At 31.7% G+C, this 13686-nt stretch overlaps 1 protein-coding gene across 13 annotated transcripts in view; it reads right to left on the bottom strand.

The window, feature by feature from the left end:
* Window positions 1–1275: 1275 nt before the first annotated feature.
* The window catches only part of LOC139521193 (ras-specific guanine nucleotide-releasing factor 2-like), a 168687-nt gene continuing 156276 nt past the window's right edge, over window positions 1276–13686 (bottom strand). For all 13 annotated transcript variants that reach the window (XM_071314533.1, XM_071314534.1, XM_071314536.1 and 10 more), the window contains 5 exons: window positions 5237–5434; window positions 4899–4978; window positions 4164–4281; window positions 3790–3858; window positions 1276–3220 (listed from right to left, as the gene is read on the bottom strand). In XM_071314533.1, coding sequence (XP_071170634.1) covers window positions 3101–3220; window positions 3790–3858; window positions 4164–4281; window positions 4899–4978; window positions 5237–5434 — 585 coding nt within the window. In that variant the 3' untranslated portion in view covers window positions 1276–3100. The remainder of the gene's footprint in view (window positions 3221–3789; window positions 3859–4163; window positions 4282–4898; window positions 4979–5236; window positions 5435–13686) is intronic.

Here is a 13686-nt window from a genome sequence, read left to right as displayed (position 1 = left end):
TATTATGATATCCAGGAGATGGTGTGTAACATTAATTCTTGCTAATAGTTCAATATATTCTGCATTTCTTTTAAATACCGTACAAACCTTTAGTACACTCTTATTATGTACCAGAAACCTGAATCACAAACACTAGACTTGACCTTGGATACTCAAAACAAGGTTATACACTACATCTATAAACAAATGCATTAAATCTTATTTTGTCCTCTGAAAAACAACTTTTTCATTCTTTCTTTAATAATCTAGTCAAATCATCAAATTATGCATAATCAATGTTAGATACTATCTTATAAGCCAGTACAAAGAATCTTGAATGACTTCAGCCAAATATTAATAATCTAAATTTCATAGAGAAATAAAATGTGACCAACATCTTTAACTTTTGTTAATAAGTTGAGAAAGCTGATTGACCAATACAAATTACATATTAGAAAATACACAAATTAGCATAATTATACAACAAAACAATAAAAAACACAACGCATCAAAACTGAAAATGGAATACTGATATATCAGAAAAAATTAACGGCTAACACTTTTTGGGGTTAAAAATGTTAAAACATTTTGATAAAATTTTACCTTCATAAACTCAGAACCCCATTTTCCACATTTTATTATCCATAGAATACAACCAAGTAATACATGTTCTATGTTAGAATACTGGCACTATTTCAAACTTTAAGGAAAGCTATGATATCATATTTCAAATAAGACAAAAACAGCCACAATATGAGTTATATTATAGTAAGTACTTCAAAACTTTGAACAAGTATGAAAATGAGTTGTTTAGCTGTGTTAACGATTTGTTTCTTAATTTACCAGTTTTCTAGATTTGGTAATATTCCTGCCATTTACCCTGATTTTTCCAGAAATATTTGTTCACTTAAAACAATTTGAAGCCTTCTTTACAAGTCAGAAACATTAATCTTTAGATTCTTATCTAAAGAAAGCTTTACCCTATATACCGTAATTTATTTAAATTTCAGAATTTAATGCTTTCTAAAATTTATTGAGGATAGTGTGACAAATATATAATGATCCCTAAAATATACTTATACATATACATAAACTTAATGTAAATATTAATGTGAATTTTAACAAAATGCATTGCATCTAAATTTAATGCGATTTTGGTGCTTTTAAGATCTTTACTCTTTATTTTATTAAAAACAATTCATAGTTTCCAAGTATAATTTTCAAAGTTAAAAAAAGGTAAGGTTTATAGCTCTTAGCCTAGGAACTGTAACATTTATATTAGAAGGAAAGGATGAAAACTATACATCAACTCTTTAATGCCAAAAAAAAAAAAATGGTAAGAAAACTTAGTTGTCCCTAAATACTATTTAATTTATTGATATTGGTTGTTTTTGGCACAAACAATGGGAAATCATAAATATTTATAACATTGCAACATTATAGATAAACAACTAACAAGCAAACACACAAACACACAAACACTGTACAGTGAGAAGAAATAACAATGAGCAAAAATATGTTAATAATTCACAACCATATCTTACTAACCTAACAATAGAAAAGTTACAGAGGTGACCTTCAGAGGTGACCTTCAAAGTAGTTCTGGCTACAAAACTTTTTTTAATAGTTTTCATCTTTCCAAATACAAGGTAAATCTAAAGAAAGAAAACTACTTGAGGTTCATTAATTCAAGTTTTGACATCTGAGATAATATTTATCAATTGAATGATTTAGCAATGAAAGGGGTGGCTCCATCAAAAACTCCTGAAGAACATATAGAAATTGTAACCATTCTTATACAACCATTTTTTTTTTGCACAGATTCCTTCCTAGTAAGACTTAACTTATTCAGTTATTTGAACTGCAAGTATTCATGTATTTAAAAAAATGTCACCATGACAATTGTCAATAGATATTGCACAAACATATTGCACACTTGTTAAATAAAGCTTTTTGATTGCACTGAGATATACATATATTAGTTTTAAAAGGCTATCACAGAAATAAAACAATTTTATAATTACACAAATCAGATCAAAATCTGCTTTTCAGTTTAACATGAAAATATCTATGATTACTTAACATTTTCTAACATAAACATTTCCCTTTCTGCTTCATAAAATAGATGGACATTGGAAAATTGGATATGCCCCAAGACATGCATTAGGTTTTTTTAATATACTAACAACTATTTTATACCAAAGCACAAGCTCAATACAACAACTTAGGTTGAATCTCTAAGAGTTTAAACATCCAAGAGAAACCCTAATTACAACAAAAATAAGGAAACAGTATCATAGAGTAGATGGTCCCAAGTTACAATCATCATCACCATGGAAGAAGACCAATATAATCTTAAAGTTAAGACAGATCTAAACATCTGATGTGAATAGATCCATAGTTACAACTGTTATAATCTGGACCAAAAATGATTTGTGTATTTTAAAATTGGTCCGAACCCCATGTTTATAATCTGGACTGAAATGCTTTGTGTATTTAAAATTGGTCCAAACCCCAACTTCTATCACAATATATAAATAAATAAACAAATATAAATTTCCACTAACAGATAAGCTACATGTGCTTCACTGGAATGAGTAAAATAGTCCATATTTAGAATACTAATCCTTGGATTTGTATCAATTCATCTATTTGGATATCTGATATATTTCATTATCAAACACTACAGCATTAAGCCTTTAAATTCCAAGGAAACAATATCTCAACAATCTGGATCAATGGAATGTTTTCATAAATCCACTTTCATATAAATCACTCCAAGTTTCACATTGACAATGTTGTATTCTGTGTTCTCTGAGATGTTTATGATAATTCATATCTGAGTATATACATATATATGTATAAATTGTCCAAAATTCTGCTGTATAAAAATATTACAAGCACACGTAGTACAAAATTTAAGATAAAAAAATCCTTCTGCTTCCAAACACACCTACTGAACTGCAATCTCAAATCCTTCTTTAAAATATCTGTTCACTGAAAAAACTTAAATCTCCAAAGTCAAGTATTTGGAATCCAAACTAAAAACTTCACTCAAAAACTCTTCCTGACACGACGCTGTATCCTTCACATTATTCCAGTTATTATGTTGAATCTATGGTCATGAGGGGGGCAGGGATACAGTTGATAAACGTGATTGCTTTGGTTCTATTTCTAATGAGTATTTGTAAGTTTGTTCATCACCAAGTAATCTAGCAGGATCTAGAAGATAGTTGGTCACCTGAAATAGAATCAAAAGTCTCAGCTACATTGAAATAAAAAATATTAAAGTTAATAAGTCTATTTCAATTCAACTTAGTCTTTTCACAAGGTTACATACCCCAGGAAGACATGTCACTAACAAATAACAGACTTGGAGCACTTCAGTCTTTGCAATTACACCTTAAAAGACGTGTGCTTACTGAAGAAGCAGCCAATGCCAATTTACAAGTCTTTGGTTTGACCAGGCTTAAGATTTACGTCACAATTCTAGTGCCAATGAAACTATTTTACGACAATGGCAGTTCATTTTGGAATGATGTCAATTTTCTACTATTATTGTTATCTACATGTACAATGTATATGTATCTAATACATTTTATTAGATGTGCATCCTCTTAAACAGTAATGGGTTTAAAATCTTAGTTACATCTTTTATACACTATAGAAGGTATTCTCCTGTAGCTTAATTTTTGTTATTTCATAGGTCTGTTGGCAAGGTTATATTTTCACATTTTTTCTTCATCATGACATTAGAAAAATAATCCCTTCCACAATTTTCCCCTTGACAGTATATAATTAAATATTTACCCTTGGATGATGCTCTATCCTATAAGGTGTCTGCTGAAATAGACGGATTTCTCGTATAACATGGGCAATCTGAAAACAGAAAACAAATATATATGTGCACATATATCCATGACGATGAAGTCACTTCTCTAGAGAATTAAATATTAGTATGGAAAAATTTGTTAAAAAGAGAATGTTTTGGTTGAAACAATTATAACACCAAAGCTGAAAAAGGGTGTCATAAATAACAAGTTGAATAATTTTGTGAGTTAGAAATATTTATGAAGATCACTTTAGAACTTATTAATTTCATGTTTTCATCTTCCCTTAAAGTCATCTGAGTTATCAAAAGAATTTTCTATAGTTCCAAATGTGATCTTTTGACCTGTACTTACCATTCTCATTTTAGAGAAGTTGATCAGATTTTCCTCTGTATAATCTGGTGTACCTTCCTCTATAAATGATAGGTCAGTTAGATACATCCCTAGGTATGGGATTGTTGGTGGGTCACATCTATCAAAAATAGACACATAAACTTTATAGTTACTTTATATATATTCATTTCTTCAAACTAAGGTGAATGTTTTAAAACATTTATATCAATAAAAGACTGCAATTGTTGTAAATTCAGATATTTTTATATATTTTTTTTTAATTTATTTTGTCAAATCACGTAATTTTTTTTCTCGAAATTGTCGGTTACGAACTTTATTTGAAACCTCTGATGATTGATGATCAGGATATTTTGACAAATCACAATAAAATTTTAACCAATTTGACACTAACAGTAAATTACCATTTGACGCATGACGGTAAAAGATCTTCATACCCTCATGGCAGTACCATGTTATAATCATCCTTTGTACTGAGTCTCTGTTCAGTTTATTTATTAGCTGTCAGGCGGCATTGAGATAAACACATCTTTGAAAACCATGCAAATGTTGACCTCTAGATTTCTCTAAAAGTTTGTGAAGTTTTATTTCTGTGTCTTTAATTTATATTTTACTTCTCCTTTTATTTATCAAATACTTTTTATCTGTGTATATTGTATGTATATTTTGAAACTGATTTCATTTTCAATTTTTTTTCTCCATATTTTACTGTGAAAAATTTCTTGTCAGTATTTTTACCTGTGTAGAGCATCTCTCATATTCTTAAATCTCCCATCAGATGATACTAAAGTCTGTAATCTTTCTATCATTTGCTTGGTCTAAAACGATTATTATTTTTTCAATAAGAGTATAAAAGAAAATTATAGAAAAGCTTATTTTCAAACCGAGTTAATATTTAATCTAAACCTATCAATGTTAGAGCACCTCAATGAAACCAACAGAGATGTTATTAAAATACAAAATATAGAAGTGATTAAAATGTAAAAGATATATGTTCCCACATTAATCTTTTAAAGCAGAAGCCTAATTCTCAATAATCATGCTATTTTCATAATAAAAATCACAAATAAACTAACCTGTTTTGTGAGTTTCTCCCACGTCTTTTTCAGTCTGTACACAGAACTGTTTACAAAAGCTGCACATATCTGGAGTACTCCGTTGTAATTGTGCATGCAACGACAGATATCAGCAATGGCTGCCCATTTCTCTATACACACTACTCTGTCTGTCAAAGTCTGTCGACCGACAATTTCTGATACAACCAATCTACTAACCTAGAGAGAAATAAATAGAAACATAGATCTTTGGTTTTATCTAACTTTTGTCCTTTGAGGAATACTGTTTGATTTTAATCTAAGATACTTTCTGTTGAATGTATTACAACTTGTCTTAAGACAAAAGGAGATTTAAAGCCGACATAAGGTACAGATACTCAACCATGATTAATGTAGAACATTGAATTCTAGATGCCCAAGCAATATGTCATGGTGTGTTATTTGGCTTACATTTGTGTTAGTGTTATTTTGGATAAAAAATATGTTTATTTTTAGAAAGAAAATGTTTGTTGTATTTAGTAAAATTTTAATTAATGTGTTTATTTAATTTTACCTATGCTGTGGCATTAGTACTCAAAATGTCACAGTTTGCTCAAAGCACTTTATTTTGAAATATTAATTGTAATTAGCATATGTCACTTTGAAAGTTTAAGATTTTATCAAAACATTATAGGATTAGGCTTTGTTAATTAATGTCTATTTTTGCTAATGAGAGTATTATTAACGTGTCGGGACAAGTTGAGTTATTTCGGATTTTAGTATAAATATTGTTGGGAAATTTTGTAAAAACAGTCAGTGTTTTGGAAGCGTAACCTCACACTACTCATGTCATTATACTGGACCTATAAGACTGTCTACCAGTCTACCAGTTGACTGTGTAGTGTGAGACAAAATTTATCTCTGACTCATAATTTAACTTTAGAAAATTATACTTTTGAGAAAACTTTTATTTTGAGACTTTTATATTTTGAAATTGAGATTAAGTACATTTTATGTTTTAGTAGTTTTGGCATTTATTTTATATTTTACATTTTAAAGAGAAATAGTTTTACTTTGGATTTGTTATTTTGAATTGATACTTTGTACTTTAATTAGATTATTATTATTTGGCATTGTTTATTGATTGATTTGTTATCATTCATTTAAATCGTTATCGTTAATTAAATTATGAAAACCTTCCTTGCGTTTTAGCTATGCCTATCAGAACATTAAGTCTAGCGATAGACTGACCCCCTGTCCCTTGGTTCCAGCACATACGAGTTAGCTCCCCCTTATCTAACAGTGCTCTGGAGTGGACCTTGGTGACAGATATGGTGGATTGACCCGAGGCATGATACAAAAGAGATTCTGAAACTGCATAGCTAGAATGTAGGTTGGCAAAATTCATTCAAAATTATTTAAAACTTAAATTTCAAAATTGAGACTACAGAAGGAGAGACAATGAGAGGAAGAGAGAACCAGTAGCAGGAGAGACAAGTTGCAGATTCAACAACACATAACTAAAAGATAAGTACATCTTGCCTATTATAATACACTTTAATAACTTTTAAGTGAAAAGTATAGATGTATGTTGATTCTTGGTGTGATTCTGTTAGCTTTAAATAAATATTTGTTTGTGCAAAAACTTTACAGGAGTTAAAATTCAGTTCAGGAGAAACTGTACTTGTGCAAATAATTTTATAAGATTGGTTTGTGCAAAACTTTATAGAATTTAACATTTAGTTCAGGAGAGATTTTATTTGCGTAATTAATAAAATATGATGAGTAACTTAAGGTGAGAGAATAGGACATAAACAATATACTGACAAAAAATACTTTTAGTTTCAGTTTGGTAATTGGAATAGAAATTTCATCATGGGTAGAAAGAGAATTTCAAAAGGATGGTGCTGCCAAAAAGACAGATGTGCCAAGCTTTCCAGTGTAATACCAGGAACAGCAAGTTTCCAGTTTACTACAACCATGGAGAGGAACTTTGTCGAAATTGGACTAGAAGACCACCAAGTGAGATGTTTAGTGGACAGTGGAGCTTCTTTTAGCTGTATCAGTCAACATCAGCTGTACCGTCTAAACACCACTACAGCGATACAGAGATCAACAATCAATAGTGCAATTGGTGTCTGTGGAGAAGTGCATGCAATAATTGGTGAAATAGTGCTACAGCTATCTTTTGGACAATACAAAATTAACCAGAAATTCCGTATATTTGAAACACTACATGCAAAAGCTATATTAGGATTAGATTTTTTGAGAGACAATAAAGTGAAAACAGATTTTGAAAACATGACTTTAACAATACCGACTCAAAAGAATACAGCAATGAACATTGAACATCAAAATAGTGTTGCTCATGTTACCATAGCAACCTTTCAAGATAATAGTGCAGTTATAGCTTTGGCAGAAACCGTGAATACAGTGATTTTAGAACCTCAATCAGAAACAATTATACCAGTTAAAATTCCAAAATTTCATATGGGAAGTACAGTAATTTTAGAACCGTGCCATAAGCTTCAATCTCGCTTTTCTATAGCTGGGGGAAAAACAGTTTCAATAATTGATGATAGCAACATGGGAATTTACAGACTTTTAAATCCAACAAATCAAACTATCTATTTGGACTCGAAATTACAAATTGCTGTTGCACAACTAGTTGACTTTAGAAATATTAATGCTTTCAAAGAACAAGATGAAGGATTTTTATGCAGTGTTTTAGAAAGTGAGAAATATTCAAACAATAACAGTGATGATATATTAGCTGATTTAGGGATTAATTTAAGTGATACAGACTTAAGTTTAAATCAACAACAGAAACTTTATAGATTTTTAAGCCAAGGATTTATCTGAACTTGGTAAAACTGAAATGCACTATCATACCATTCATACAAAGGGCGATAAGGTGGTTAGTTTAGCACCTTATCGTCAATCACCACAGATGCGTGCTGAGATCGAGCGACAATTAGATGAGATGGAGAGACATGGTATCATCGAAGAGTCTACATCACCATTCCACAGCCCTGTAGTTCTAGTGAAGAAACAAAATGGCGAATTTCGTTTTTGTGTGGACTTCCGTGTGCTAAACAAGATAACTGAGCCACTTTCATTTGGAATTCCACACATGTCAGACATTTTGGATACTTTAGCTGATGCCAAACCGGAGCTGTATTCGACCATCGACCTTCGTTCAGGATTCTGGCAGGTACCGTTAGACCCTGCCACAAAATACAAAAGTGCCTTCATCACACACAAGGGAGTGTATGAATTCAACAGACTGGCATTTGGTATGATGAATTCACCAATGACATTCCAGTGTTTAATGACCAAAGTGCTAAATTTTAAGATCGCGTTAGTCTACATAGATGACGTTTTAATTTTTTCCAAGAATTTTGAGGAACATTTACAACATTTAAATTTAGTGTTTACAAATTTACGCAGTGCTAACTTAAAATTACATCCGTCAAAATGTAAATTTGCAAAGAAAGAAGTCAAATATTTAGGACATATCATTTCAAAAAATGGAATTAAAGTAAACCCGGAAAATACAGAAAAAGTGAACAATTTTCAAACTCCTAAGAATGCGAAACAAGTGAAAAGTTTTTTAGGAATGGCAAACTATTACAGGAAATTTGTTAAGGACTATGCGTGTATTGCCACACCGTTAACATCACTTTTAAAGAAAAATATGAAATTTAACTGGACATTGGAATGTCAGAAGGCATTTGATACTTTGAAAAATGCACTAGTATCTGCTCCTATCCTTGTGTTTCCAGAATTTGACAAACCATTTATTCTATCAACAGATGCTTCAGAATATTCAATGGGATATGTGCTGAGTCAGATTCAGAATGGAGTTGAGCATTCCATTGCTTATGGTGGAAGATCTTTGCGTGGCTCTGAACTTAGGTGGCATATCACAGAAAAAGAAGCTTTAGCGTTAGTTGATGGTATACAGCACTTCAAACATTATTTGGCAAATCAAGAATTCACTGTGTATACTGATAATGTATCCGTGAAGTATCTACAGAAAATAAAAGACTGTCAAGGTCGTCTAGGAAGATGGAGTTTGCTGCTTCAGGGATACAACTTCAAGATTATACACCGTGAAGGCTCTAAGAATACTGCCGATTGTCTATCCAGACAACAGTACACAAATTCAACAGCACAAGATTCAACCGATTTGGCAGAACATTTGTACAATATAAATGAAAAGGAGTACACTGAAACTGTGTTTTTTTATAAAGGAGAAAGTGAGGAAAATGTAATCGCGAACATACAAGAAACTGAAATTCAAGAACCTGAACTTAAGAATTTATCCAAACATCAAAAAGAGTGTCGAGACTTTTCCGAAATTTACAATTATAAGTTTAATAGAGAATTACCAGATGATGCAATTTTAGCGAGAACAATAGTAGCAGAATCATACAATTTTGAAATAGAGGATGGAATTTTAAAACATTTTTATTCAAAGAGGTGTAAACAAGTACCGAGAAATGAGCGTTTAGTGAAACAGATAGCTGTTCCTAGAATTTTACGTGACGACGTTTTAAGGTCTTACCATGACTGTATTCTAGGCGGTGGTCATCAAGGTTTCGACAGAACATACTCATCACTTCGTAATAAGTACTTTTGGCCTTCAATGTATGAGGATATTAAACAATACGTTAAGACATGTGAAGTGTGTCAACAATCGAAAAGGAATTATGGTGCTAAACGACCACCTCTTAAACCACAAATAAGTGATGACATATTTAGTAGATGGCATATGGACATACTTAGTGGTCTACCTACAACTCCAGACAAATACAAGCATGTACTTTTAGTGGTGGACAGCTATTCTAAGTGGAGTGAAATATTCCCTTTAAAAACACAAGAAGCTGGTGAGGTAGCAGGAATACTGTACAGGGAGATTATCACACGATACGGAGCACCTAGAGTTCTCATATCAGATCGCGGCAGGAATTTTACCTCGAACCTTGTAAAAGCATTATCTGAAATGTTTCAGATTACAAGACATTTAACGAGCTCCTATCATCCGCAAACCAATGGATCTGTAGAAAGAATGAACTCCGTTATTCTCCAATCTATTCGCAGTTATGCTAAAGATCAGCAAGATGACTGGGTTCATCTATTACCAGGAATCATGATGGCATACCGAGCCACTCCAGCAACTCAGTCAACTGATTTCTCACCATTTTTCTTGTTGTTTGGACGAGAGATGTGTCTACCGATAGACACTTCTTTAATACCTAAGGAACATTTGGCCCAAGATCACAGGATATTCTTGGGAAGAATTCTACAAAATTTAGAGAGAACCAGGAAAATTGCGTCAGAGAACATAGAAGTAGCCCAAGAGAGAAATAAACGCCAATACGACAAGAATACTCAGGAACCAGAATTTAGACCTACCCAAAGAGTTTGGCTATACTGTACTAAAGTTCCTGTAGGAAAGGCTCCAAAATTGCATCGTAAATGGGTAGGTCCATATTATATAACTCTTGTGAATAGATCAAACCACACATATAGAATCAGAAATTGTGCGAACAACAAAGAAGTGAAGTCACTAGTTACTGCTCATAGGTTGAAACCATACTATGACCCTAACACTCGCCCAACTAATCCACCTCAAGAACATGAAAATGATGAAGACGAGTTAGATCCAGACGAAATAGGTCGACAAGATAACAATGACGGACAACAACAAAATCGAAGACAACAAAATGGGGACAACAATTACAGACAACAACAGAACAGAGGACAGCAAAATGGAGACAACAATGACGGACAACAACAGAACAGGGGACAGCAAAATGATAACAACAATGATAGACAACAACCAAACAGAGACCAGAGAATTGGTAACAACAACCAGAACCAACCACGCAATCCACCTGTTGGCAACACCAAACCATCGTGTCAAGATTGTAAACGTGGAAATTGTACTCCATTTAGGGAAGAAAACATTGACCGTCTAATGGCTTCAAATCGAGGTAATGGTACACTATATTACAAAATAAAATTCAAAACAGGACAAACTGAGTGGCATTTTCCATGCAAAATTCCGACAAATATAGTGCGTCAATTCCATGCAGATAGAACTATGAGCGGGAAAAAGAGAAAAAGACCTCTGAATCAAACCAAGCATAAATTCTTTAATAAATCTGACAAACAAGGAAATGAAAAAAATAACGAAACTAGTACCAATTCGCAAAAGGAATCTGTAAATATGCTATCAACTAATAACAACCCTTCTTTGGATTATTCACAACCTGAAAAATTACTGGCAGTGCGTTTTATAAATCAAAGGGCTTATTTTCTTATTCAAACCGGAATTATTCAGAGGTGGCATTCCATTACATCTGTTCGTAACCATGCACACAATTTTATCAAATACTTTACAACAATATTTGAGGAGAGATTGCTGCAGGAGAAATTGAGCTATCTTAAGGAAAAACACCAGGGAACATTGAAACAAGACTTTAGTAGCTGTGGTCAGGGGTATGAATTACATGAAGCAAGAGTTGACAATAGTGGAAAAATGGAATTTTTGTTAAGTTGGATGAACCCAAATATGCCTCCAGAATGGCAGAGTTTTGATGAAGTGCCGAATGGATGCATTAACACTTTCTTAAAAGAGTTAACTAGAGAGTTCCAAAGTGAGATAAATCCATGGTGATTTGTTTTAAATAATTTGTGACTCGTTAGGACAGTGTTTGAGACTTGAAAATAGTATTTTAGTAGCATGTAAATCTATTTAGTTTTTCTAAAACATTTTTTTTTTTCGGGGTAGGTAGTTCTAGGACTTAGTGTGAGTGCACGCATACTATTTCTTATTACTGAATGTATATATCATGTTTGGGGACAAACATATTGGAGTAGGGGGGAATATGTCATGGTGTGTTATTTGGCTTACATTTGTGTTAGTGTTATTTTGGATAAAAAATATGTTTATTTTTAGAAAGAAAATGTTTGTTTGTATTTAGTAAAATTTTAATTAATGTGTTTATTTAATTTTACCTATGCTGTGGCATTAGTACTCAAAATGTCACAGTTTGCTCAAAGCACTTTATTTTGAAATATTAATTGTAATTAGCATATGTCACTTTGAAAGTTTAAGATTTTATCAAAACATTATAGGATTAGGTTTTGTTAATTAATGTCTATTTTTGCTAATGAGAGTATTATTAACGTGTCGGGACAAGTTGAGTTATTTCGGATTTTAGTATAAATATTGTTGGGAAATTTTGTAAAAACAGTCAGTGTTTTGGAAGCGTAACCTCACACTACTCATGTCATTATACTGGACCTATAAGACTGTCTACCAGTCTACCAGTTGACTGTGTAGTGTGAGACAAAATTTATCTCTGACTCATAATTTAACTTTAGAAAATTATACTTTTGAGAAAACTTTTATTTTGAGACTTTTATATTTTGAAATTGAGATTACCGTATAAATCGTTAAATAAGCCGCAGGTTTTTTTCTCTGTCTTTGTCCCTGCGTGTTATACTCGGGTGCGTGTTATGTAAGTATTATTTTCTGTTTTCAGGACGACGGTGAAAGAAAAAAATATCTGGATTTGTTTTCTGGAGACAGTCAGATTGTCAAGTGCTTGCAGTGACTTGATAAATTGTTAATGTTGCATATTTTGTTATGAATAAATAAATATATTAACTAAATCGTTTGTTTTTATTTCATTCAATCATTGTTGGTTTACAGGAAGTCGATAACCATGTGTTTAGTGTTCATTTCGTAAACAAAGAAAGATAACTGTGTCCATACAGGATATTAATTGTGTATTTATCATAAATATGTAGTTGTTAGTTGATTTAATGTGTTTTAATATAAAATTTTCTAATGAAATAATAAAGAAAGTGATTGTGTGTCTGGCCAATATTACAAGTTTCTTTAAATGACGATGGTGATGCATGTGCTTAAATCGACACTTTAAAGTGCTTCATAAACAAAGAGAGATAATCGTGTTTGAGAAGAGGTACCAAACAGGATAAAATACTGCAGAGTAACTGTTTGTCGTTTTATTGTGTTTCAAAACGAAATATCTTTACGAAATATTATTGGATGTTTAACTAAAAAAAAAAGATTACTAATTTTTATAATTTAATCTGTTAAAACATTTATTTATTGCCGTCTTCTTTTAATCCCCCTTGTCATTGCTCATAACACTTTCATTTAAAAATAGACAATGACTTGCAAAAAGTAAATTGTTTTGTTTGTTGTATTCATCCAAATTAAAATTGAAAAATGTTTGTTACGTTCAGAACTTCAACTTTTATTTTATAGACAACAATAAAATTCTTAAGATTGATTTAATTAAAAAAAAATCTTGACTTTTGAGTGAACAGTTTTCACACGTGGGTACAGGTAAGTAGGTCATAATCAAGGTAAACAATGGCAGTTTTATGGCTTGGGTGACCTTTCATGCATACATTTTTAAGATTAATTTAAATCCTTAATGCCAATT

This window comes from Mytilus edulis, chromosome 4 (genome assembly GCF_963676685.1).
Source record: "Mytilus edulis chromosome 4, xbMytEdul2.2, whole genome shotgun sequence".
Classification (NCBI taxonomy): Eukaryota; Metazoa; Mollusca; class Bivalvia; order Mytilida; family Mytilidae; genus Mytilus; species Mytilus edulis.
Note: the sequence above shows the minus strand (reverse complement) of the source record. Positions and strands in the feature narration are given on the sequence as shown.